Genomic DNA, 27421 nt, shown 5'->3' with positions numbered 1-27421 from the left:
TTATTGTATATATAGCTTGGTTATTTATATTAATAATTTCAGGATCAAGCAAAAAGGGAGGTTGAAGATTGTGTCTCCGCATCAAAAACTGACGGCCTGATAGTTGATCGAGTTGCTGTGAAAAATGAGGTGTTCACCTAAGTCTTTGGGCCGGAAAAGCATGGAAGGATAAGGGGATATGGATATGGGATAACGCTATCGAAATTTCATGGTGCTTATTCAAGTCGATCAAAGCCGACAAGGCCCAGAACTCGAAAGACTGCACAAACATGTTTGGCAACAGCATTCACAGCAAGTTGAACAACTTCGAGCCGAACAAGCACACCAGGAACAAGAAATTCTAGCTGAACAAGCACGTAGGGAAGAAGAAATTCGAGTTGAATAAGCACTCCGGGATGAACAAATTAGAACTGAAAATCGTGTTGTACAAGAAAAAATCCGTCAAGAGGCTGCCACTCGAGAAGAGGCTCTAGAAACTAAGCTGCTCAAGATTTTGGTACGAGGCCGTGCTAAATAGGGGATATAAGGAGGTTGGGACATTGCGTAAGTTAAATGTTGTCATATTTGCTAAACATATGACTGCGAAGTAATTTTACTGTTATATTGTTGAATTGGTGACATTGGCCTTTTGTCAGGTCATGTGATTGTGTGATAATTTTATTCCCAATTATTTTCGTTGCGGTGGATTTGCAATTCTCTGCTGTAATTCTCGACATTGCGTTAATCAGCAACAGGTTATTAACATGTTGACACGCCCCCATTAATCCTCACTATAGTGATCTGTCAACAAGCCGGCGACAAGTTGACAGTAACCAATAAAAATCTGTTCGATTTAAACGGGCAACAAGCTAGAAGCTTGTTGACAGAGGGGATCCAAAAACAAATCAGGCTGGACGCTAATTTAGGCTAAGTCAACACAGCTAGGCTGACCCAGGGAATGCTCGAACAGCAGTATTATGGGTCAGCCCATTTCTATTAGAGCCGACACACGTGACGTGATGCCAAATCCTTGCAATTAGACCAACTCCTCCTTTGGGTCGCCTAAGCTTTAGTTGGGCCGAAGTTTACGAGTATGCGTCGGCAAACCTAGAGCGACGGAACATGGGGCAACCCATAATTATGCGTCGGGACAAACGTCACCCTACCTATCTCGACGTCACTAAGCGTCGCCTTAGGCCTTAATAAAGGCCTCCCTATGGTATTTTTCCTGTAGTGTTCCAATAATAGTTAATACATATGATAGTCTCAATATATCTCTCCAGCATCATCCATCATGACCCCACATTACCACCATCAACCAAACTTTATGGTCATACCATAAATTTCATCAACCAAACTTCATGGCTGCAAACAGAAAATTTCGTTCAGACCAATTAATTAAGCACATCGATTGCTACACGAGGAAAAAGAACGCAAAAGACATTCAAAATTCCTCCCAATTCTAAAAATTTGGTTTACACAAATTAAACATGTGAATTGCTACAAACATCAGCATGTCGTTTGGACTAATTAAGCCCATCAACGACAGTACTAAAATCCTATTGTTTACCAATAATGAAAAATCATTTTAATCCGAAATGATTTCCTTCAAATATATGCACCATTTTCTTTGTGATAAATATAGCAAAACTATTTAATTTATGATTTTTCATTCCACGACAATTCTAACTCATTTATTCTAACTGTTCTATTTCAATCATATAGCACATGTACGGAATAAAATGTACTCTCTAAAACTAAGTCACAATACATTAACTGAAAATAACTAAATAAAATTGCGCAGGCAGAAGGACTAATTCTGAAGATAATAATAACAACTACAATAGCAATACTAATAATACTAATTAAATAACATTAATAAATCCCAAAGTTTACTCATTATTTATTTACTTAATGGGGTGAATGAGGGGCCGAACCCCAATTGCGTTAACATACAAGGTCTAAACAACACAAAGATGGAGTATGGAGGCTCAACAATATCCCCAAACAAGAGTAAATCGAGCTCACAAGGACAACTACTAATAATGTTTAAAAAATTGAATATCTTTTAATTGACTGTAAATTTTGGCAGCAAATAACTAGCTAGATAATATTTTTCAGTATGAATAGTATCCAAAAAGTCCTACGGACTTTGACTAATCCAGGATTAAGTTAGGTAAGCCATTAAGGGGTTAAGATCTCTAGCATGAATTTTCACAATTTATGAGATTCAAATCCACGATTTTAAGGGAAAAAGGTGCCAAACCATTTACAACTAACCATATATATTAGCACGCAAGATAAGCATCATCTAAAAGTGGAATACATGGTTGACAATTTCCCTCCCATTACTATCCGCTAATCAAATATACTGTGACTCTTTCTTTCTTTCTTTCTTTCTTTCTTTTTTTGGTGAATTAGGAGCCGAAAACCGAGTTTATTGCGAAAATAAAATACTGTTATTCTTTCTTCGGCCCTATCGCTTCCCACGCTTTTCACACTCGGGCACAATTTGGATGTTGCTAGTTAGATATGTAGTCAATTTTCAGAACCTTTTGCGTGGTCCCTATTCCACAGGTCATTGTAAATGGAAGATATGCCCAAGCGAACATAGAGAGGTCGGATATTCTCAATGACCTATCACTAAAACTCCCATTCGTGCGCGCATAAGCGGGTATACTAACGAAGATCCATTTTGTGGAGTAATTAATTGCGAGGCATTGAACGGACACCATGGTGTGATTGGAATCCGACAATGTTCCCACAGTGAACATTCAAAAAGTTTCCCATTGACAGTTCGAACCGTGCCTAGTTTTTCATGAAATTAGAATTATTTTCATTGAGAACATGTTCATGAAATTAGAGCACTTCCCGGGGACTGATCGGTGGTTATTTTGTTTGGTTTGGTGGTCTATATGCATGATTTACATCATCGTTTCAACTTTTTGGATGAATTTCAACACGCAACAACTTGACGCGGAGGTCAACTTCGGCATAGCGGCTCAAGGCTAAGGACCCTACCACAAACACAACATATAGCTCGAGGGCTAAAGCTGAGGTCCCATCTGAGCTCGGAGACAGGGAGCCAAGGCCAACTAGCTGAACTGACCGCCCGTCAGATCATCCTCAACCCAGTGACGACTGATGACATCGAGAAGTTGACCGTATATAAAGATTAACATATATACCGCTAGGAAATCCATTTGCACCAAAATAAGCCATGGGGAAAATGATGTTGATGTATCAATGTTTGTCTCATACCATAGAAGATCTCCCAAGGTGTGCGCTAAATGAAAACCATGCAATCCCCAAAACATATAGATATAAAAATATATAAAAGAATTAAAAGAGAGTGCAGCGCGATGACATATAATATCGCCTGGTAATCAAGAGATTTTAGGTTTGATATTCAGTGGGATTTCCTTTTGTCCCTGCTCGACAGGTGGGTCTTGCAGTCAAGCTCCCTTCTGCCTTTGCACTCGAGGGCCAATCTCCGTCTATCCCGAGGAAACTTTTGCACGCCTCCGTTACCCCTTGGGAGGCCTACACCCCATAGAAACTGTCTACCTGAGACTGTCCCTTGGCCCGTAGGTCCTGACACAAGGTTAGAATTCTAGCTCTTCTAGAGTGGTATCTCACTGATAGCTCGACCACCCCCCCGGAAGGAGGCCTTCTTCGCCTTCCACCTAAGTTGTGTAGGGAAGGCCCAAAGCCAATCCCAGGGAACAATAAAACTTCATAGGGTCTTTCTGTCCAGGTGCAGATAGTCCGCATCTTCACAGACATGTCTATTTCATAAAGTCTCTCTCCGAGACAGTGCCCAGATCGTTGCCATTTTATTAGATATTAGGATTTTTATTCATTTTACTAGGTCTATAGGCCTCCATTATAATCGAAATATATATATATATATATATAATAAGAAGAGAAATTGTGTTATACCTTCGCTTGTCAACCAAAATGTTACAAGTTCGATTCTCGCTGTGAAATTATCATTACCCTTTTATTAAATATTTAAGATTTTTATTCCATTATGCTATGACTCACATACCTCTCTTATGATAAAAAAAGATATTATATATGGACCGACTTCTAAATCCATTGGAGACCAATCGTGTATCAATCTGGATTGATTACACCTATTAAATAAGGTTTCGAATTTAGATTCTATAAATGAAAAAAATTTATGGTCCGAAGAATTTTATCCGTTAACCCCGATCTGGGCTAGACATGAATTGGTTTTGGTTTATCGGAATTTTTGGCATGAGGTGATGAAGGAAAAAAAAAAAGAAAAAAAAAAAGAAGCGAAACCTGTTAAGAGAAGCCTGATGTAAAAATAAATTGTGAACTGCCACGTGGAAATATGGATGTTGGTCAGCTTTATTGATGGACACGCGGATATTGGTCAGTATTACACTTTTTATGATAATCATGTACTGTCAATTGTTCTTTCTCTTTTCCGATAAAAAAAATAAGGAAGAAAAGGACGGAAAATGGCCTTTTGTTTCCATCCGAGAAAGAAAACGCGCCTGAAAATTTTTGTGAACATATACAATTTTTTACATGCACGCGATCAAGATTTCAAATTCGATATTCATTGTGAAATTATTCGTGATTCTTTTTTATTATATTAGGTTCATAATCCTTTTCTGTAATCGAAAAAAAATTAATTATGTATTAGAGGATATGTTAAATGGTATATACCATATATGTCTTGAGATTATATATTCCAAAATGAATTTGTTCTTTTTTTGGGTAGGATATATTTCTTCTTCCAATGATCTTTTAATGTTATTGTTAAAAATATTTTCAAAATTGTTTCTAAAAAATAATATTTAAGTAAATTTAAGAGAGTATCTGGAGAAATTATTTAGTCCGAACGCAAGCATATCAAACATTTATTAACCAGCACAAAATATGTATCGTGATATTTGATATTGGGGACTGCACTGTGTTGTATATGGTAGTTGAATGACTTCTTTATAGTAAAAACTCAAGTTCAATTGACAACGAAATTATGCATTATAATATGGTTTGTGTTGCCCAAAAAGAAAACTATGGTTTGTGTAACCAGACTTACTGCCCCTAGACTTGTAGGGTGTTCACGAATTGTGAAGATTCGTCGAACAAACTCTAACATTTCAAAAAAAAGCACTAAAGAAAGAAGGAAAAAAAATTAAGAAGCAATATCAAGTAACAGAGGAGACTTACAGGTCACTATTTACAATTGAGCTGGATTGAGTTGAATCGAAATGAAATTAACTGAATTAAACTCATTTCTTGCGAGAGTTGATTCCGAACGGGTGTAAAGAATTGGAAATTGAAATATCAAGAAGCACATGAAATTCATTCATGAGAACAGATTAGAAAAAAAAAAACCTCTTGGTATTTAGGTTGAAGTGATTTCTTCAAATCATAAAAATAAAATAATATGTGATCTGGTGTAGTTATAAAGTACATCGATCATGAGCTAACATAAAATCAACTTGGAATAATTCAAGATCGAGTCGAACCCACACCAACATCAGGATTAATATTAGATAATAGATCCGGAATACCTAATTTCCTAAAAAAAAAATCAAGAGAGAAATATTGCATTGACATGTAATAATTATATAATGCAACGCACAGGCTCAGAAAAAAAAATCATGCGCAGACAAACTGGCAGCCACCCAATGACCAACAAACCAATTATTACTTGGCTTCCTACTTATGTGGATCAAGGAAACCTGCCCCACCGCAAGCGGGCTGATGCTGACTTTGCCACATTACGGCGGATCACACGCAAAACATTAATTAATTTAGTACGAATTAGTTGTTAATAAGGATGACTGAGGGCGTGCCATTGAACTTTGACTATGTTGATCGTTGGGTTTTGGTTAATGATAGGGATGGGATGACATGGTATTTTAAATTTCATGAAATATTGAATATCTCAATTTTGTATTTGGGGTATACCAAGATTTGTAATTTGGATAAAAAGACGAACCAGATTGGGAAGGAACAGAGGGATGGTGGGGGCTTGAAGGCCAGCCACCACTGCCCTCCGACTACCACTGCCCCAATTGAGGTCCTTGGTTACTAGTCACCACAGCCCCATGCATTCTACCTCCCCTCTCTCTCTAGGAGAGAATAGGGGAGGAATGATTCCTAGGGTAATGGGGGCTCTTAGCTTCCATCGTAAATAAAAAAAAAAAGGGCAGTTTTTTTGGAAATTTTTTTTTAAAAAAAAAAGATACATGGGCATTTTCATCTTTTAAAAAGCCTATCCCAATCCAACTTTAATCCACTCCTAACTGGGATTAGCTCCTTAATTATTTATCCCGCTGAGTCCCAAACCCAATCCCTACCCTATCAGCACCAAACATGGGTTTAGAATTTTAGAAATATTATCCTAGTCTATATCCGGAAGATCAAACGTGGCCTTTGATTATAATTAGTGAGCTACGGATCGTCTCGGATTGACACCCGGTTCCAGCTTGATTCAATCTTCCTTCGCACATGCGTTTGTGCTCGGACTCAGCATTGAAGTCACACACCTTATATGTTCGAGCTCGATTTGGGTTTTATTTGTCAGATGACTCCCCCTGAATGAGGACTAGCTATAACTAGCTAGCGTACACTTGATGAGTAATGCTTGAAAACGATTCATTGGCCCGATTGACGCTCGAGCTCGAACAGCGGGTTAGGGACGGTGCATTTGTAACTTTGATAATGTACGCAGGAGAGGCCCAATCAGGCCCGCTTCCTGTCAAGCTCACATTTTCCAAGTTAGGTATCGGCTTGGCCGAGGAAATGCCAACCTCTCAAATCGAGCTCAAAATAATCCAGCAGCCATCAAATTTAGCCCCAAGAATTATTTATATAGATATATGGTGAGGGAATTCCAATTGATGTTTTTTTTTTTTCAATTATAACAGGAGAATTTTTTATATTAAGTTGATGGCGTATTAATAATTAAACTAAACCTTGGTAGCTCGTAATATTTAGTATTAATTTCTTTCTTTTTTTCCAATAAAATAATATTATAAATCGATTCAACGTTAGAAGTAAACATTCTTTGCACTACTAGTTTGATAGCCATGCCACCTCAAATTTCCTCTCTTCTAATCACATTTTGTGCTTTCTTTTTAACGTTGGATTTTATTCAGTAATATGGTAATTAATTAGTTTTACATTACATGTTATCTTTGTTGTCGGTCCAATTAAGTGATCTACTAAAATTTTAAATTACAGGTCATAATGACATCATGGTCGAGTATGGGACTCAATGTTTCAGAATAGTAAAGAAACTTTGTGCCAAATGGAAAAATGGACTGTTCACTTGCTCAAGAGAGAAAAGAAAGACTCAGAAAGATAATAAAATGGTTTATTTTTAGGTATTTCAACTAGAGAAAGGTTTTATATTGTAAGTGAGGGTATGAATGAATTCTGAATTCGTTTTTCCCTCCTTTTATTATCAGAAAACCAATTAGATTTTCTTATACGAAGTGTGCCTATCTGAATTATCATATGGCTGAGCAGATGATCGGCTTAACAGACAAGAGGCCACTTCATGAAACACCAACAGAGGTTACTATTGGATAAATTTTGATTTTTTTTTGCCTAAAACTTGTTTGGAATATGAATTTCGAATATCTAAGAGTTATCCTTTTATTGACATCAAAATTTTGAACTCAGAAGCTACTTTACACGTTTTTGCCTCATGAGTTATGACTTTAATACCACGTGAGCAAAAGTTTCTTCTCATTTAATTCTTTGTCATTGTTATCTCTGAGCAATTGCCATTTAGCTTCTGGTATATTTGCTAGTATACATAATGGTTTGTAGAAAGAGTGAGAGATATCATAAGATATAGGAGATAGGGTGAACAAATTATCGCAACTTCTATTTGTAGGACGCACTTTGAATATAAAATAGTATTAAATATCTCGATGTTTTCCAAAAAAAAAAATCTAATTACGTATTAGCTCGTACAAGTAATAGGGACAACTATTGAAACTACACTAAATATGCCACAAATAAAATATTGTAAGGGTTCAATTAACCGAAATTGAAAGGTCAATCAACGTCGAGATGTGGGCCTACATTTTACCTTACGGATGAATCATATCTCGCGCCTTGACTTTTATATTGAACATAAAAGAATATTATATATTTCAAGTTGTTTTTTTGCATTATTGAGAAAACTTTTGATTTTCAAAAAAATCATTAATTAATTATCATTACATACATGTGATTCGAACAACGATAAAAAAAATACATTGAATACACCAACAAATAAAATATAGTAAGTGTTCATTTAACCGGAATTTAAATGTCAATCAACATGAAGTTGGGGGTTTAAGTTTCAACTTATGTGGGGCAATCACATCTTGCACTTCGACTTTTTTATATTATAATGATGTGAATTTGAGGAAAATTCTCACTGTTTCCAAACTTTTGACAAGTTACGACAATCCTCGTGCCAGATGCATCAAATTAATTAAGCAGCTGCTTAGATTAATTATGGGATCTTAAACGAGTGAACACGAATCCAATTAACCAACTAACTCGACAATCTAGATGCAAAATCAACCAATTGCCAATTCACATGGTCTGGGAGACTGTGAGACGAGGACTTATCCCGATAAATCATCCAATATTCACGTCAAATATAATTCCCAAGGGCCATATTGTGGACTTCTTTGCCATCCCATGTATATTAATGGGAGCAAAAAAAGGGAAAAACCATCCATAAAAGTATTGATTGAGTGGTTAGCAGCTCATTCCCGTAAGAAGGATAACATAAATTCGAATCTCGGGAAGCGCACTTGTTGGGAGGAAGAATAACATTTAATGCTCGATCTCCCAACTGGATTAGTCAGATCCCATTGGGTTCTGAATACCATGATACACAACTAAAAAAAAATGAATAAGCAAGTTGTTTGGGCCCTGTCTGTTATACAATAGTACAATTTTCAGCATTTATAGATGCAAATTATATGGTTCCGATTTGTTTTTTTTTTTTTCCTTTCTGGGTAATGTAGCTAGGTAGGAGTAAATATGTGAAGAACCCTTTCCATCCGAACTTTTACAAAGCACTCGAGGAAGGAAACAAGTACCGAACTAAGCAATCTATCCTTCAAGTTCAACTGCGACTATCCTACTTGAGCAGCGGAGGCATGGTAAACAAATTCCCAGCCTTGACATTAACTCGCACTTTCAAAGTTGAAGAAAAACAAACAAGCACAAACTCCTTTTTAAATAGTGCAAGATTTTATGTCAAAAAGTTGCCTATAATGTGTCTTTGAAGGTTTTAGTGTTGTGGTACCATTTATCGTGTATTTAATGATTTGCTTAGGAAGGAAGGAGTCTTGGTATAGTGTACAAGGCGCCGCCCGGAACCAAAAGGTTGTGGGTTCGATCCTCACCTATGGGACTTATGTGCCCCTTTATTTAGCTTTATTTCATTTCCTTATACTAGGCCTATGTGTCTCCCTTATTATCGAAAAAAAATTATTTGCTCAGGTGATATGGTGGTTCTGGTTCATCAAGGAGAACGAGTCCATGCTTGCGGAGGATCTCATAAGTTTCAACCATGGGGAAGGTATGTGGGAATTCTTCTTAATGTTTAACTCTCAATCAACACTCATCCTTACGTGACAATGTATGGCTTGAACACTCGCCCTCAAGAGCTGACTATAGCTCGACTCATTTCCTTGTTTGGGATATAATCATGAGGTGACCAAGGATTTCTTTTCAATTTTTCAATGTGAGATTTCTTGTTAATCTTTAACTCTCAACACATGTCAATGCATGGCGTAGACACCCACCCTCAAGAACTAATTACATCCCGGTCCATTTCCATGCTCGTGATAGAACCACGAACCAGCCCATTTTCGTGCTCAGGATATAAACACGAGGTGACTTTTCTTCTTTCACACCTTAGGTGAGAGGAGAACACCCACCCTCAAGAACTGCTTATGACATGGCATATTTCTGTGCTCAGGATATAATCACGAGGTTACCTATCTTCTTTCACACCTCGGGTGATAAGGAAGGGGTTACTTGGCTGATGAAGCAGGCTTTCTCTCTGCACTCCAACTAAATCACGAGTTCAAGACTCAGGCTTAACTAAGCGGTGAGGCGCACTTTTGCTGCCTCGACAATAGACTAGACATAGTATGGTATGAGCTCACATGGATATGCGTATCACACACTGTAATTCCATGTAAAGTTTCCACCAAATTTATAAGCTATTGGATCATTTTCCAACCCAAAAGTTCGAGTTGATAGATTGTGACATCTAATCTCATATAAGTCTTGGAATTCCTCTTCAATTTTTCGATATTGGCATTCTTATGATTTTTTTTTCCGGTTACAAGGGAGGGGTGGGGCCTAGTTAATGAAAAAAAAATTAATAGCTCACGAGTATCAAATTTAGAACTTCCCAATTATCAAGTTAGTGTCAATAGGCTACGCTCTTTCATGATTATTCTGAATCTTTGAACTCTCAACAATGTGAGCTCATGTTATTTTTCAACACTACAGAATAAATTGCCTAAGCCAACGTTAAATCAATCTATTTTCATAGGCCTGTAGTCCATACTTATTTTTCGAGCATTGTTAACTCATTAGATGCTTAAATCATTACCTAGTTGGATAAAATGGGAACAATCTGTGTAGAACCTGCTTCTCAAAACAATGGGAATGAGTTTTGGTCGATGACACGGATTGCAACAAATCAATTTAGTATGAATAATTATATATTATCATGATCAAGACAGGCTTGATCATCAAGGTGCCATACCAAACTTATTCAATTATTCTTATCACCGGGCTGCACTGGCTCGTCGACTCGGTCTGACACTCGAGTGATCGGCTCCTGCTCGATTGGGTATCTCGCCTTGCGCTTGTGCTCGAGTCCACGCATCGAAGCTTGACTTGGGGTTTTCTTGAGCGTGTATTTCAAAATTCTCAACCATTGACCATATACATCACCCGAAGAACAAGGACTGACTCGGTCATTAGTCCACACGAAGAACCCCTCCGGTCTTACTTCAATTTCATACCGCGTTTCCTTCCTCAGTCCAGACCGGTCTTTGGTCTCAAGCATCAAAACACACATCCCTTAAATGTCAAGTTAACAACGTTACAATTACTTCACTCCCTTACAGAGGAAACGCTTTGATCCTTGCGATTTCCTTCCTACAACCCCCCACCCACCATGAAATTATCAGACCTTATCATATTCAAGAATCATTTCCATGGCCCCTCATCTCTTTAGCACCACAGTCATCTCCCTCTTCTTGATCCTCTCCCTCGTCGTCGTCGTCGTTCCCGTCCATTCCCTCTCCACCGTGTCGATATCCGAGACGTCGTCGAATCAGACCCTGATCTGTGCCTTGCAGAGCCTCCCTGATAATAATAGGACCACTTCCCTCAATTGTACGAGTTTCCCAAGCGGAATCCATATTCCCCAGATCAACAACACGATTCCCTACTCGGGGATCGTATCGGGCGATGGGTTTGTGAGTGCTCTGATGTCATGGTCGTCGGTTTCGGTCATGGTGGTCTGGAGGTTCTCTTCCAATGGGACTAACGTGGACTACAAGCAGATCTACAACGGTACCGTGATTAAAGAACTTGAGGCGGGGAACCACCACATCTGTGGAATTTTCAATGGGACCGATCGCCTTGGGTGCTGGCAGCTGCCGGGTTATGGCGACACGGTCATTAATGTGAACCTGTCGACCGTCGCAGTGGGGAACGACTTCACGTGCGGATTGTCATTTGGCAGAGAAATCATTTGCTCGGGCAGTAACTCGAACATCACTGACCACATACCTGGGGGTTTCTACCGCTCGATCGAGGCAGGGCCCAGGCACGCGTGCGCAATCTCGCAAAATAATAGCTTGCACTGCTGGGGAGATATTTATAATGCAGAGGGCTCGGAGAATCATCCTGAAGGGCAGTTCACATCATTGGCCTTGGGAGAGAACCGAACTTGTGCTCTGAGGCTGAATGAGACGGTCACCTGTTGGGGCGTGAACAACTTTGAATTTGAGTTGCCGGCTGCATTGCGTGGGATTAGCTTTGCCACGATCAGAGCGAAGCGGACTGTGTTCTGTGGAGTTTCGTCGAGCTTTTCCCTGTATTGCTGGGGCAACGACTACCTGGACTCGAACCCTGTGGTGTTCGAGAATGTATTGCCTGGACCATGCATGAGCTCGTGCCCGTGTGCCCCATACGCACTTTCTTCAAACTATTGCAGCAATGGATATCAGGTATGTCAGCCTTGTGGAGGAGGATGGGGCGAACCCCCAGAAGCTCCTAGCTCGGACCCATCACCACTCCCTTCGCCACCACGGCCCTCGCCAGAACCGGGAGGAATGGAATGGATGGCCAGATGGTGGCTTTCCTCGTGGTGGGATGCGTCGGGTCTGTTTCTTTCTTGTTAGTCTGCTTCTTTCTATTGTTTAGATACTGCAAAAAGAAGGTGATCCGCATCCATGACTCTGGCCGACTGGAAGAGGCCGAGAAGGACCATTGTTCGAGCCCTAGTGGTCCAGTGCAGCCAGTATTGGAGAAGCGGCTTAGCCATTTGGTTAGCGCGGGGAATGGGGCCCATTTGGAGGAGTTCTCTTTGCAAGTGCTCGCAGAGGCCACAGACAATTTCTCTCAGGAGTTCAAGATTGGGACAGGAAGTTTTGGGTCGGTCTATTGCGCGAAGTTGGACGATGGGCGGCAGGTCGCCATCAAGCGGGCGGAGATCTCCACAGCCTCACCGAATAGAGGAGTTGGAGGTGTCATGAGAAGGCAAGAAGACAGGGACAGAGCATTCGTCAATGAGCTCGAATCTCTCTCACGGCTCAACCATAAGAACCTCGTGCGATTATTCGGTTTCTGTGAGGACAGTGATGAGCTCATTCTGGTTTATGAATACATGGACAATGGCTCCCTTCATGATCATCTCCACAGGCTTAGTCCCGACCACTCCTCATTAATGTCGTGGCCAGCACGTCTCATGGTGGCACTGGATGCAGCACGAGGCATTGAGTACCTCCATGTCTATGCAGCTCCTCCAGTCATTCACCGGGACATCAAATCATCAAACATACTGCTGGACTCAAATTGGACAGCCAAGGTTTCGGACTTCGGGCTCTCCCTGTCAGGCCCTGATGACGATGGATCCCATCTCTCCCTCCATGCTGCCGGTACGGTTGGGTATGTCGATCCAGAATACTACAGGCTCCAGCACTTAACTCCCAAGAGCGATGTGTATAGCTTTGGTGTTGTACTGCTCGAACTGCTGTCAGGATACAGAGCGATCCACAAGAATGAGAATGGGGTCCCAAGGAACGTTGTGGATTTGGTCATTCCGTACATAATAAGCGATGAAATTCACAGGGTGTTGGATCCGAAGGTGCCTCCCCCGACCCCTTTCGAGATAGAGGCCGTGGCATATGTAGGATATTTAGCTGCAGATTGTGTGCGCTTAGAAGGTAGAGATCGGCCATCATCGACCGAAATTGTAAATTGCCTAGAAAGAGCTCTCACTGCGTGCTTGGCGCAGCCGGCATGCTCCCCCTCATTAACTGGCGATCACATCGATTCAATTGTTGTCGATACAAACGGTTCATAATCAATGCCAATAGAAGAAAAGCATAAATCATCAATTTTATTTTTCTCAAGTTGTAGCCGAAGAATTGACAAGAAAGGGATAATGGAACAATTCAATGCCCTTCCTGTAAAAAACTTACCAACAGAATTACATAAAAATCATGAAAGGCTGAGTGGACTGAATGGGCCGTTTTGTAAGATCCTAAAGATTCTAATTCTTGAGCGACAATCAAATGTGACAATAACAAGTCACTTGAAAGGAGGGAGGACACTTTTTTCCCCCATGCCACACCTTGTAATAACAAGATCGTCCCTTCCGGGTTTCAAATACAATGCTGTTGCAGAGGCTCTGATGTTGTAGCTACACAGTCCAAGAAACTAAATCGACCTCAGTCCAGCTAGCTCCCGTAGCTTCTCGCACAGTACAAAGGTAATCGTGGTTTGTGGACCCAGTCTTGCGAAAATTGCAAAGCCCCTGTAGAGTTAAAATGTCAATGCCCTCATAAAGCCAGAGTCATTTGATGATGCCAGCTGATGGTCAATGTAGAGAGTCATCCAGTTCGTGAAAACCCAACTTCTATTAAAAACTTTGGCTGAATACAGGTGCAGGGCAAAGCATACGGAGCATTGGTGAGTGCATAAATTAAAAATAATTTCTTACCCTTTGTACAGTGCCCTCGTACCTTCTGTAAGCACAACCTGAAATCACGATAAGAAATGCACATGAGAAGGCAACTAAATAAGATGCAGTTCATAATGAGGGAACAGAACATGAACACGCTGGACACCAAAAAAATGCATGAACTTAAATTTGAAAAGGTTGAAGCAGAATGATTCCTCAACGAATCATGGATGAAGATTTCAACCATATTTCCAGCAGAAGCAGAAACTATGCCTCTTCAATTGCTGAGAAGGAAGAACAGGACAGTTGCCTAAGTACACAAACTGCTGATTTTAATTGTCAAAAAGGAGGCAACATTAATATCAGTTTCCACATTCTAAAGGTTGATTGGTCCTTTCCCACGCATTGCAATCACCTTCTTTCTCAAACATAGACACCCAACATTTCTATTGGTCTCTGAGGCAGCAAATTATGTCAAGCTGTCAAATCCTTTTATAACTTTATACGCATATATAAAAGAGGCTTGTCCTTATATTTGCCTTTCTACTCTGTGAGGTCGTACTCATTCTGCTGTAACTTTCTTCATTCTAAACTAACTTTCATCAGTCAAGCGAAGGCATCTGCATGAAACCTAGTGATAGAACAGTTAAAATGACCTATTTGTAAAGGTTCAAGGATCTCACCACAAAATACATATCTAAAATCCTACAGTACAATCCGTCACAGCATCCCAGAAGCCCTTACAAAAGTTACTTTCATGACCAGTTTCTGGCGATACTGAATAGCAAAATTACATACATCTGGCTATACATTTCTATTAATTTTAGTAATAGGCTGTGAATCATATTACACAACATTGATACTAACAACCAAATGGGAAACAAAACTAATCTAAAACAAAAAGAAAAGACCAAAACCTGGTATGCGCAATGAAATCCATTTCTGTACTTTCCAACTCCTTTTGATTCTCGCTGTAGCATTAGACGGGTTTTAACCATGTCCATTGGCGCAGTTATGAGAGTACTGATAGTGCCTGCCACAATGCTCGAGCTACACAGAAAACAATGTATATTCAGTGTCTCCAAATAATAAGATGAGGCAGCAAATCAGAAAGCAACAAGCAGCACAGTACATCAAATGTAGCTGAAACCCATCTTCCATAGGCGTCCATCTCATCAACATCTGCATCATAGCAATCGAGAATATGTTAAGAAAGCAGCAAACAAGCGAAGCATTCATTTTCTCCATGCTACAAAATATGTAAATCTGCAATTTGCTTTCTGGATATTCAAAGAGACAAGTGGCACAGTGAAGACCCACCCCCTTGAATTCATCATACGTCGCCAGCTGTGATGCAGTCAATGCAGCTGCTCGGGCCATAGCTGGGCCAACTCCTTTCCAGAGAGCTTTTACTCCTTCTTCAGAAACGATTTTACGCACTTCACCTAGTGGCCCTCCCTCTCTTGCACCAGGGTTCATCTGTAACCTCACCTGTGCAGAAGGAAAGATGAATTAAAATCTTAAAAATATAGTTCTTATGCCTAGAGCAATAGTTCCTGAAATCTAAATACAGTTGCAAAACCTTTATCACTTCAACAGGATTTGTAAGTGCTGTGGCAAAAGCACCTGCGAATGCTCCAGATGCAATCTTGACCAGAATATTAGTAGACCCGAAAGCCCAATCACACGCATACTTGGAAGGTTCATATAGACCTAGACGGAGACCTCCATAAAGAACTGATCTGGTTAATGCAGGTGTTAATCCCAGATACAATGCCTTCGGCCCTTCATTCTTTACTACTTGAACAAATAGCGGTCCCTGCGTATGAAAGAACCCCTCACAGAAAATCACTTGCCAGATCCGTCGTCACAGCAGAGAAGTATAAGAGGACAGAAAAGGATAGGCCATACCATACCATTCCAGTTAATGGACCTCTCTGACCAACAAGTTGCATTTGCAGCCTTACTTTGAGAACATCTGCAAGTCAAAGCACCACATGAATAACTATAAAAAGCAAACGGGAACATTAGCAAGTCGAAGCACCCAAGAATAACCACAAAAAGCAAAATGGGACTTCTTTTTATGCATACATATGTTTATACACGGTAAAAACGGATCACGCCCAAAGGAAATGACAGCGAATTTCATCTTCACATGTATCCACCAGTGCCATAGTTATTTGTTACCAGGAGTTCAAGGTCTATTACTTTAGCCAGCATTCCTATACATAAGAGCAAGCCTCCTCTCTGTTTGTTAAAGTTTTTATTATGAACATCACGTTCTTCTCACTCATCTTCTCTCTCATAGTTTGGATGTTAAGCTAATGGGTAAGATCTTTGGGGGGAAAATGACTGAAAATCTTTGAGAACAGAGGCACCCAATTTCCTCTCAGAATTGGACATATAGGACCAAAAGATCGGACCGACCAGGATGCCGAAGGCGTCCTTGGGGTGATCTCGTAGTTCCTACGGGGTGGAGACGATGGGGTCAGTCCATGGATTTTCCTTCCTTTTGCCGCATTTCGCTCAAAGGGTTGAATTGAGATAGTGCATCAAGCTGTTCGCAAGGGCCAACTTGATCCTCTTCCCCAGGGATCCCAGATGAGGGAACCCTAGGAGAGCCGCCGGCTCCAACTACCGTTCATGTACGATCCATACTAGATCTGACCAACTGCCCATCCTACCTCCTCTACGTTCTTGACAGCCCATCTTTGTCTCAGTAGAGTCTTTCAGTGGCATGTTTCGGTCCTCTTCCCCATTACTTAGAAAAAGTGAGCCACCGGTTCAGGTACAAGATACTATCATTACTGCCTGGACAATTAGACATCCAACCCATAATCGCAACGACCCAATTGCAAGAGTAGTATATGATACTATATGCATACAAGATGTATTGGGGTTACAAAACAAAATACTCTTCTTTATAGTCTTATCTATTGTGATAAGAAAGCGCTCTTAGTTCAGCTCGGTAGAACGTGGGTCTCCAAAACCCGATGTTGTAGGTTCAAATCCTACAGAGCGTGATTCGGGTCTTGGTTAGGAAGATGACTTTTATGATGCACAGATGGTCCACACCAGAAAAATAAGAATCCACTTTATCCTGATACAGGTAGGATCCTGATCCCTCGACAAAGCTCGAACAGGTTGAGTTTCGTACGTTGTTCCTTGCTCTTTGATTTTAACTCTTCCTCGTAGCCTCTCTTAACTTCCGGTTTCTTGACAATCTCCCAACTTTCTTCCAAACTTAGACTACTAAAACACAGAAAACCGGCGTGACTTCAAAGTTCACGAATTAGCATACTATCATTAACCAAATCAATTTTCCGGTTTACATTCATAGCATCAATCATATATAGGCAATCAAAAAGGCCCATCGGACTCCCTTTTTTCTTCGAAAAATGACATCGGCCACGACTACAGCGTTGGGATTGCCAGAAATAATTCGCAGTAGATTGAAAGCGGGGGAAAGAGAAAATCACCTAGAGGATGAGTGATCCCGGTGGCAACAGCGACAGATGTCCCGCTGGTGCCGAAGTGATAGAAAACTTGGGACGGCGACGGTGCCCACTTCTGGCTCTTGTTCTCCTTCACGGAACCTGCGCCATATCGAATCGAATCGCCAATTGTCAGATAAAATAGAGAGAAAATTTACACAAAAAAAAAATCCCGGGACTCATTCCACAAATCGGGAAGCAGACGGACGAATCGTCCCATTCCGAGAGGAGGCAGGGGAATGGGCGTGACAAGAGCGGGACCTGAGAGCGAAGAAGCTGTCAAGGCGGAGTCGCCGCCCATTTCTTTTGGCCCTTCGGCGGGAAGAGGCTTTGATTGATTGTGGAAAGAAGAAAGAGACGAAATGCCTTCCGAATGGAAGACACCATTTTTGAACGGACAGGGAATTCTTTTTTCTTTTTTGTTTTTCTTTCTTTTAAAAATTAAAATTTTGCTTTATTTGATTTTAATCAGTATTATCAGAACCGGACCGGATGATGAACCGACAGAGTTATGGGTCATGGATTTATGGGTCCAATCGAAAATTCGATGGGTCGTACTGCACGTTTAATTAAAATAAAATAAATATTCATATTATTAAAAAAATTATGATAATTAAGATAGAAATATGATGATTTAAAAGAAATATAAGAATAGTGTAAGAAAATATATATATTTAATTTTTCTTACACCAAAATAAATATTGGATTTTAATAAGTACTTAAAAGTAGAGTTTAAAGAACAAAAAAGTAGTGGTGGCTTGATTGATAGTATGCTAGTATAGGAAGCAAGATGTTATGAGTTCAAATCCTTATACAACTAAGTAATTTTTACATTAAATAAAAACTCATAAAACAGGTCGGTTCAATGGAATTTTGCTCAAATCCGACTGATTTAATGGATCCGGCAGTTCAAATCTACAATTTGGGTTTTCAGGTGAACCGGACCGGATATGGTGCTGGTTCCCGATCCAACCGGTTGAACCGATCGATCCGGTCTTGTTCTGATAACAATGGTTTTTATTAAGGTGGCGTTTGGTAATAAAATTACTCCATTCCAAATATTATTGTATATGTTTAAGTAGGATTGTAATGATAGCTAAGAAAAAATACGTGAGAATTTATTATTAAATAGGAGAAAAAGATTAAAAAAATAATGATTATGTCATTGAATTGGTAAAAAAAAAGAGTGGAATGAAGAAATTTATTATAAAAGAATTGATTGTAATAATGTTTGGAAATATGGTAAAAAATAATGGTTTAGAAAAAATATGTGTGAAAATTTATTATTAAATAGGAGAAAAAGATAAAATAGTAATAATTATGTTGTTTAATTTGAGAAAAATGGAATGGAGTTGAGTGGAATGGAGTTGTCAAACATAATCCACTCTTTTTTATTCTTTTCTTAATTCAACAACACAATTATTATTATTTCATATTTTCTCAAACTTAATAATAAACTAGACACAATCCGCCTGTTGCTTCGAAAGTAGATGGATAAGTATCTATTGAATGACTTTATCTTTTATTTTGAGGAGGACTTATGTTACTTTGCTTGGGACATCGAACTTCATTTGATCATACTTTGTAGAATGCAAGTTGTAGGATGTTAATCCAACAATAGACAAAACCCGCATGTTGCGCTGTATTTACTGAATGACTTTATCTTGTGTTTTGAGGAGGGCTTATGTTACTTTTGCTTGAGATATCGAATTTCGTTAGATCATACTTTGTAGAATGCAAGTCGCAAGATGTTGTGTGTGCCTGTGTTTTTTTTTTTTTTGCTATGTTTAGAGAAATTGTTTGTAACAAGATGACTTCATTTTGCATTTTGATCAGGCCCTATGGTACTTTTGCCTACGAAATCGGATTTCATTAAGTTATATTTCGATGACTAGAAAAAAAGGTAGCCACATGTAAAACCATTATCACAATAAAAAAACACTCGCTCCAGACGTATAAAGTGAACAATATGCTTATAGATAGACCATAATCATGTAATATGTATAAGTGATTAGAAAAAGAACATAGAGAATAAAAAGACGATGGATAAAAGTGAAATTGTTTGGGTATTTATAGAGAATTTAGCACATTGAACTCAAAACATATCACATATTTTGATGAATTCTTTCCTATTAGCGAGAAAAATTATTATATATTATTACATGCAAATAATCTAGACAAACTTTTAACATTCGTTGAACATAACATTGAAAATACAGTATAAGTTCATTTAATTAAAAATGAAAGGTAAATTCACGTGAAGTTAAGGGTTATCAATTCACGTGAAGAAATTTTTTTATAAAAAAAAATGACGACAATAATATAAATGTATGCACACAATAAATGTGCATCGAACTTCTTAAAAAAAAGGGTGAAAGGATAACTTAATGGCAGCAATAATAGAAATGCATGCACACAATGAAGGTATATCGAATTTCCGTAAAATAAATCAAGTGAAGGGACAAAACTTAATGGCAGCAATAGTAGAAATGCATGCATGCAGTGAAGGTACATCAAACTTCCTTAAAATAAAGCAAGTGAAGAGACAACTTAATGGGAAGCTAAGGGTGTTCGAATGGGCCAATTCTGACAACCATCAACGTTAAAACAAGAGCTTTGAGTTTTCAAATCGAATAATGACAATCCGCTCTTCAAACTTCATATATTATATGTGGATTCTCTCACATGCCTTTTCTAATCATTATTATAACTAATTTTATAATCCTAAATTCTCACAACTATTCAATATTTTTTATTATCTTTTTCTTCAATTTTATAATAAATTCTCTCACGTGCTTTTTCATAACAATTACCATAGTTAATTTTTTAATAATAATTTCATCTAACTATTTTATCTCCATTTGAAGGAGTTCTATTTGGAAACCAAACACCCACTCAAGTGCTATTATTTACTTCTCACAATTATTCATTATTATTTTTTGTCTTTTTTTTCAATTTTATAATAGGTTATCTCACAAACTTTTTCTTAACAATTACTATAACTAATTTTTTAATAATAAATTCCTCTAACTATTTTATCTCCATTTGAATGAGTTCGATAAACACCCACTTAAGTGCTATTGTTTACTTCCCATTGGAAGAAAAAATAACACACACTTCCCTGTTCGAGGTTTTGCTCAATGACGTTGAACTCATTCTTAACTAAAACTGATCATGTTGACTTAGTAGGGAAGTTCTTTTCTGCTCTTCAGCCTTTAAATCTTTTTCACTTTTATCCTAATTCTTGTTTATATTTATTCTTATTCCTGTAATTGTGTTTCCCGGTCCGTCCACTTTAATTTACCGTTTGAATTTTTTATTGATCTATTTAAGGGCAATTTTCAAGAATATTTCTTCTTTTCTTTTTAAAGATTAGCCACTGAAAAGTTTTTTTTAAGATTAAAAAAGAAAATAACAACTCTCTGATGATCAATGATGCTCCAGATGATATCGGTGTTAAGACATTTTTTAGAAGTTTTAGTTTGTGATATTAATATTAAGGGAGGAGTTTCCCGAAGGTCCCCGCTCAATAACTAAAAGAACAAGCTTGTTCAATACGCTTGAAGTTGTTCTTTTATTTTTAGAATTTTTACACTATATATTCCATAATTTAACGCTTTTCTGAGATATATCCCGTGATTTAAAAATTATCTAAAAAAAATTATGATTTGCATATTATTTCAAATTTTTTCCATGATCACTTTTTTTTCGTAAATATTTGACAAGTCACTGACGTGACTTGTTTAGGGGTTAATGACGCCTACGTGGAAGTAATATGGGCCAACCCTTACCACTGTTATCCTTTTCCCGGGATTGAAGTTGCCAGTTGGCTGCTGACGACCCTTGGCCGCTAGTGGGGTCCCCGGGGTTTCCCCATTCAGTCGAAAAAGAAAGGGGGCACAAGGGAGGAACAAAATTATAAAATAAAAAAAAATTTCTTTTTTATTTTTATTATTTATCAATTTATTTAATTATGTCATGTCTCTATTACTAACAGTGTATATCTGGAGATTATGGAATGCATTGTAATGCAGCATTTTCAAATTTTGTGTATTATATTGTCTCAATCGTTTTCTTTTGTAATGACGTGTCGCATTCAAGAAAATATTTTGTAATTGACCTCATATTTTGCCCTTATTTTCAAGAAAACGTCGAATAACCAACATGCTTCATAAAAGAAGTAAAAAATATATAAAATTATTTGGTGGCAAGTGAGTAGCTTAGAATATACAAAAATTATATAAAATATATATTATTGCATCGAATATGATACAATTTAATTTTCATCTTATTTTTTTTCTTCTTCTTTTCTCCACTCTCTCCTAACGAACAACATGATGATGGAATATGAAACATTGCAATGAAATGCAATTAAACTCCAAATCTGCACAACACTCTGTACGCGTTTCCATTTCGAGCATCCAACATTCCATGGATCGCAGGTTCTCACAACAAATGCAATCACCCACAAAATCTTCCGACAGTCGTAATAAACTTCGAATCAAATCATCGTTAACTCCTTGAGTCCTTCTCAACAACTTAACAAAAGAAGCACGCATGGATTTTGCATTACGCATGCTGCAGAGGTTATGCTTGCACATTTGCATGAGCAAAACATTTCATTTCTGTTTATATTTTTAAAAATTATTTCAATTAAACCGATTGTAAAATTAAAATGCGTTTGCACTCGGAGTTTAATCTTTATAATGATTTGTTCAAATATAATTAAGAGAGGAAATTCAACCTCAGTCCTAGGCTTTGGGCCTGTAACCGGATGTTTCGACTTTTGGGCCGAATTCTATCGGCAAGAGTTTCCCATGATGATTTATTTTGCAAGCCCATTTTTTTTTATTATAAGGGAGACCTATAGTCTAATACAAGAATCCGAGGTAAATAAAAATGCACGGAAGTTTCTCTGATGAAGATAGAACCCGAGGCCTAATGGTTTAGAGTGGCGACTTGCGGCACTACACCAAATTTCATTTCCCTTGCATGCCAATTTTTCTCGGCCAAAAATCAACAAGAAGTGAGGTATATTATCTCCAAATACGAAAACCGAACAACTGATGAATGCAAGAAACCTCGCATGGGCATATCATCGCCAAATATGAAATATATCGAATTTCTGCTGTGTTTTACTAAAAATTACTTGTATCAAGAAAAGATTCTGTACAAGGAACGAGTTAACAATTCTTATGCGTCTACCCATCTACGTATTTTTTACTTATCAGTACTCATTCAAATATTAAAATAAGAGCAAAAGGAGGCAACGACCGGATCGTATATTTACAATACAGACTTAGGGCAGGAGAACTTGGGTAACTAACCGTTATAGCTTCAATCTGCCCGAAATTTGCATTGAATTTGGCGATGAACGGTAAGAAATAATTAATCACACAATTAGCCAGAAACCGCAAGAATGAATTAAAAGGCTAATTGCCTATTAATCATTTTCTTTTAGTTGCAGAGAGGTCCATAAACCTCGTAGAATGAAACATAAAGTTTTATAGCTAATGAAGGAGTACTAATAATCGCATCACAAATATCGAATCTAAATCTCTGGATTAAAAGGAAAGAGCGTGCACTACCCCGCACGACACTCTATTGATAGAAGATTTTACCGTCAGCATGCCAAGGCTTTAGGCAAGGGACAGTTCTAGTGATTTTTTTTTTCTTTTGGAGGCTTTGTCCTGTCGGGTCGTTCCATCAAACAAGACAGCAGCTCGGTTTGTCCAACTCAGTCCCATTTTCTTTTTCGTCTGCTTTATACATCATACTTAAGCGGATGTTTGCTTAATGGAAAAAGGAAGCTGCCCGGGAAGTGAGATTTGTAAAAGATGGTTTCTTTCTTCCCCTTATGTGACTGACATCAAAGAGACAGCCTTTGATTTTAACAAAGGGGAAGAAGGGACTGAACAAGACACATTTCAGAGCTACTTGAGATTGAAAAGAAACGGGCGAACGCGGCAATTTTTGAGATCCCAGAAAATTGGGCCCTTTTTCATTCATCCAAGATAAGTCTGAGGAATCTTCCCACAAAAAAAAAAAGAAGAAGAAGAAGAAGAAGAAGACAAGTTTGAGGAGATTTCAGGGAGGGTTCGAGAAACAGGCCATCAAAATCATAAACTAATGAAAGGAGATAAGAGTTTCCCTAGGGCAGTACTGAAGCAAAAAATCACTGTTGGACCTGAGACGTTATGAGAGCCCTTCAAGATCAGATTAAGCACAAATCAGCTGAGTCTGATCTGCATTACCTCATGGCAAGGCCCCCCGCCATTTGGCCTTACAGCTGAGGCAATTTCCCTTTGCACATACGCCAATTCAGCAATTGCTTGCCCAAGACGTTCAGTAACGTAAGCAGCACGCTGGACTTGACCCCCGGCAGTCCCAGCAGTCAAGGCCTCCGCCGTTTGGCCCTGCAGCTCCACAAATTGAGCAAGTAGTTGCCCAAGACGTTCTTTATGCTGCCGTAAAGCATCATCCCGAACTTGAGCCCCAGCAGTCCCAGCAAGCACGCCCTGCGCCACTTCGTCTGCCATTTTCCTTCGCTCCTCGTCCAATTGATCAGTTAGTAGGATAAGACGTTCAGTATACTGCAGGAAAACAGCAGGCGGACCCTGACTCCCAGCAGAACCAAGACCATTTGGACCCGCCATCATTCAGTATACATGATGGTTCAAACTCTTTTGAAGTTGTTACTTAATGGTCTAAAATGTTTTACAGATGTAACATAATAGTACAAAATATTTCTTTAATTAACTTAAAGATCCACCCATGTCAATGGCGAGATGACGACGTCAATGGCGAGATCACGGTTTGTACTATCATGTTACAACTTTGAAACATTTTATACCATCAAGTAGCAAAAAAAACTTTTTGAACCAACTTGATACATTAGTGAAACTTTTTGAACCACCAGTGTAATTATCCCTTTTATGAAAGGTAAATTACACTGGTCCAAAAAGTTTTATAAATATTTCAATATGATATAAAAGTTTTTTTTGCTACTTGATAGTATAAAATGTTTCAAAATTATTTCAGTATAGTATAAATCGTCATCTTACCATTGACGCCGTCAAGCCGACGCTGATGGTGTAAAACCGATTTTTGTGGGACGTTACATGAGGATGCAAAATGTTTTGAAGTTATAACTTAATAGTATAAAATGTTTTATGTAAGTGACATGATGGTGTAAAATTTACAGTCTTATAAAGAACGGCTTGACGACGTCAATGACGACATGACGATTTATATAAAACTTTTTGAACTATCAATGCAATTTATACTTCTATAAATTTCCTCTCTCTCTAGTTTCCTATTCGATTAGATAAAAAAATGAAGAAAATTGAAACCTCTTCTCATATCATTTTATAGGTGCTGTGGGAACCGGTACAACTAGCATTTTTCGAGAAAGCACTAAAGGCGGGTAGAAATGACAATACGTATGGTATCGTGTTTAAATAGATCGTGTCCAAATAAATTCGTGTTAAATAAATCTAAATTCAAACACGACACGTTTAATAAACGTTTCAAGATTTTCAAACATGAATAAGACACGTTTAATTATGGGTTGATACGGATACGACACATCTAACTCATTTAAATAACCGTATTTAAATTATATGTATATTTACCGACGCGATATGACACTATTATCTTTAAATACATATTATACATGCATAATATGTCACTATTAACTTTAATTACATGTTACTTTGATTAACATAATAAAAGCACCATAAATGAGTGATTTATATAAACAAAGTTAGATGATTTTAGTGTACTTTCTTTAATAATTGATGCAATATGTGAAATAAAATTATTAATACAATAACACATAATATAAACTGGTCTAATCATGTCTAAACAGGTTACCAGGATTGAATCCGTTTAAACACGTTTATTTATCATATCTAAACGGGTTTAACCGGTTTAGACACGAAACGCATTTAGCCTTAATCCAAATCCGCTTAACTCCATGTCGTATTCATGTCGTGTTATTGTGTCGTGTCAAATATTATCGGCCTAGAGTCATGAGAGGGAAATGGAATTTTTGCGCCTTCCTAAGGTATTCATGCGTCACCGTTATCAATCCGGATCGAAATACCACATGCTTCCAGCTCTATTTTCGTCCTAATTGGCGAGGTTGATTGACAATCATAATGTTCTCTGGGTAAAAGATAAGAGATTATCATGCTTTACATGTATATGAGGCACTGTAGATATCCTGTAGTTATTGAATTTTGTTCTAAGACTTTCCATCTTATATTAACTTCCTCGTCCTTGAGTTGTTTTGCTTATTATGGTTGGTACCCCTACGAAATGCTTCACTTCATGCCCAACTTCTAGTAAATTAATATATATTAAATGTTAAATTTCACATTTTAAACTGTAAGATGTCCTCTGCCATCAGTTATTAATCAGCAAGAGCGCGTTGTTGGCTTTTATTATCGTCAGGAAGATAGGTTTTCCCCATGGCAAATTATTTTCCGAGTTGATTTTTTTTTATTTGTAGTATTTCAAATAGAAATGTCTGTTGCTAAGCATGTATACTTTATTGTGATTCGTTATTGGTTAAACGGAAAATTAAATTGGCTGTTGTCATAAACAGGTCATTCCGATTGGTGGATCGATTAATTGGCTTCGAAGGGAGGTCAAGTGCTGTTCTTGAAGTAGGAGGGGAAAGGGCAGAGACCATTGCTTTAGTATCATGGCTCTGGGCTTTACCCTTGGCATTACGTCTTGTATCAGAGCGGCAAACCCCGCGGTTCGAAGTCTTCGAAATCTTACAGCACTCTGATAGTCTTAGGCTCAGGCGAGCTGATAACTGTTCCCTTTTATCTGAATTTTAAGAATATTTGATTGGTTATTCGCTATTGTTGACATTTTATTTCCGGTTGGACCATGTTGCTATTTGCAGGGGGTCACACTGCTGAGATGATCAATCTCTTGTTTGTGCCTGAGAAGCATAGGCTTACCCCCGAAAGACTACATCGCTGCTGCCACCGATAACATGAGTCTCCAGAAAAAGCTCGTCCACCAGAGAACAAATGGCTTGGTAAGGTACATTCTTTTTTAGCTTCTTTATTGTTGTAGTCAATGGGAACTTGCTAGTGTAATGTTTGAACCCTTGGTGACCTAGCTGTATCTTTCAGGAATGGCCTCTGATAAGTTTGTTCTTTGGGTGGAACTTATTTGGCAAGAAAACTAAACCAAAAACGAGGTGTTGGATCAGGATGGACAATATTCAAAATTGGAATAGAATGAGCAATATGAACTTCACTGGGGAAACTTGATGAATGAAACCCGAGTTACTTGATTCACCTGGAGGGAGCTAGTGGTACATGCTGATGATGGGGTGAAAAGAGAGACCATTGTTGAAGTCGCCCAGAGACTCAATTGTTCCCAAGCCTTCCTCGTCATCATCCAATTCCTTCATTCGTCGGGTCTTCAAGTTCCCATGGTCAAATGTGAGACATCTCATTACATGACGTAACTACGACTTTGCTTGTCAGCTTTTATATATCATAATTATAATAGATTATATATATATATATATATTATTACATACAAAGGAAATAATCAAATATCCCAAATACGTTGAACATAATGCGAATGAAAATGTAGTAAGAATTCGTTTAACCGGAATTGAAAAGTCAATCAACGTGGAGTGAGGATTTGTGATTTAGCTTACGTGGTGGCATAACCATGTCTTTGCTCG

General features: G+C 38.3%; 2 protein-coding genes and 1 non-coding gene across 4 annotated transcripts; 2 read left to right on the top strand and 1 right to left on the bottom strand.

Annotated features, from left to right (window-relative positions):
* Window positions 1-11100: 11100 nt before the first annotated feature.
* On the top strand, window positions 11101-13645 carry LOC116211814 (serine/threonine-protein kinase-like protein CCR4). Its single transcript, XM_031546334.1, is given in 2 exon segments — window positions 11101-12356; window positions 12359-13645. Coding segments are annotated over 2 exon segments (2376 nt in total). The 5' UTR covers window positions 11101-11228; the 3' UTR covers window positions 13607-13645.
* LOC116211815 (mitochondrial substrate carrier family protein ucpB) lies at window positions 13623-18093 on the bottom strand. Of its 2 annotated transcripts, none has more exons than XM_031546336.1 (9): window positions 17962-18093; window positions 17686-17802; window positions 16123-16184; window positions 15789-16025; window positions 15527-15697; window positions 15339-15388; window positions 15124-15256; window positions 14246-14283; window positions 13623-14059 (listed from the first exon to the last, which is right to left on the bottom strand). In XM_031546336.1, exons 1-9 carry the CDS (start codon window positions 17999-18001, stop codon window positions 13963-13965), a joined length of 945 nt encoding a protein of 314 aa, XP_031402196.1. In that variant the 5' UTR covers window positions 18002-18093; the 3' UTR covers window positions 13623-13962. The 2 variants fall into 2 exon arrangements, with proteins under 2 accessions (XP_031402196.1, XP_031402197.1); XM_031546337.1 differs by having other exon boundaries at window positions 16118-16184; window positions 17962-17980.
* Window positions 17156-17229, top strand: TRNAW-CCA. The gene has a single exon. It is a non-coding gene; the product is annotated as a tRNA-Trp (tRNA).
* Window positions 18094-27421: the final 9328 nt, after the last annotated feature.

This window comes from Punica granatum, chromosome 6 (assembly GCF_007655135.1).
Source record: "Punica granatum isolate Tunisia-2019 chromosome 6, ASM765513v2, whole genome shotgun sequence".
Taxonomy (NCBI): Eukaryota; Viridiplantae; Streptophyta; class Magnoliopsida; order Myrtales; family Lythraceae; genus Punica; species Punica granatum.
This window is presented reverse-complemented; position numbering and strand designations above follow the sequence as displayed.

Bases quoted from the DNA above. Each gene is read 5' to 3' on its own strand.
- LOC116211815 (XM_031546336.1), bottom strand. From the start codon at position 18,001: ATGGGCGGCGACTCCGCCTTGACAGCTTCTTCGCTCTCAG. The intron at 16,026-16,122 runs GTATGGTATGGC...TTTCATACGCAG, and splicing joins GAGGTCCATTAACTGGAATG to GGACCGCTATTTGTTCAAGT. The intron at 14,060-14,245 runs GTAAGAAATTAT...TTAACTCTACAG, and splicing joins ACGAGGGCACTGTACAAAGG to GGGCTTTGCAATTTTCGCAA.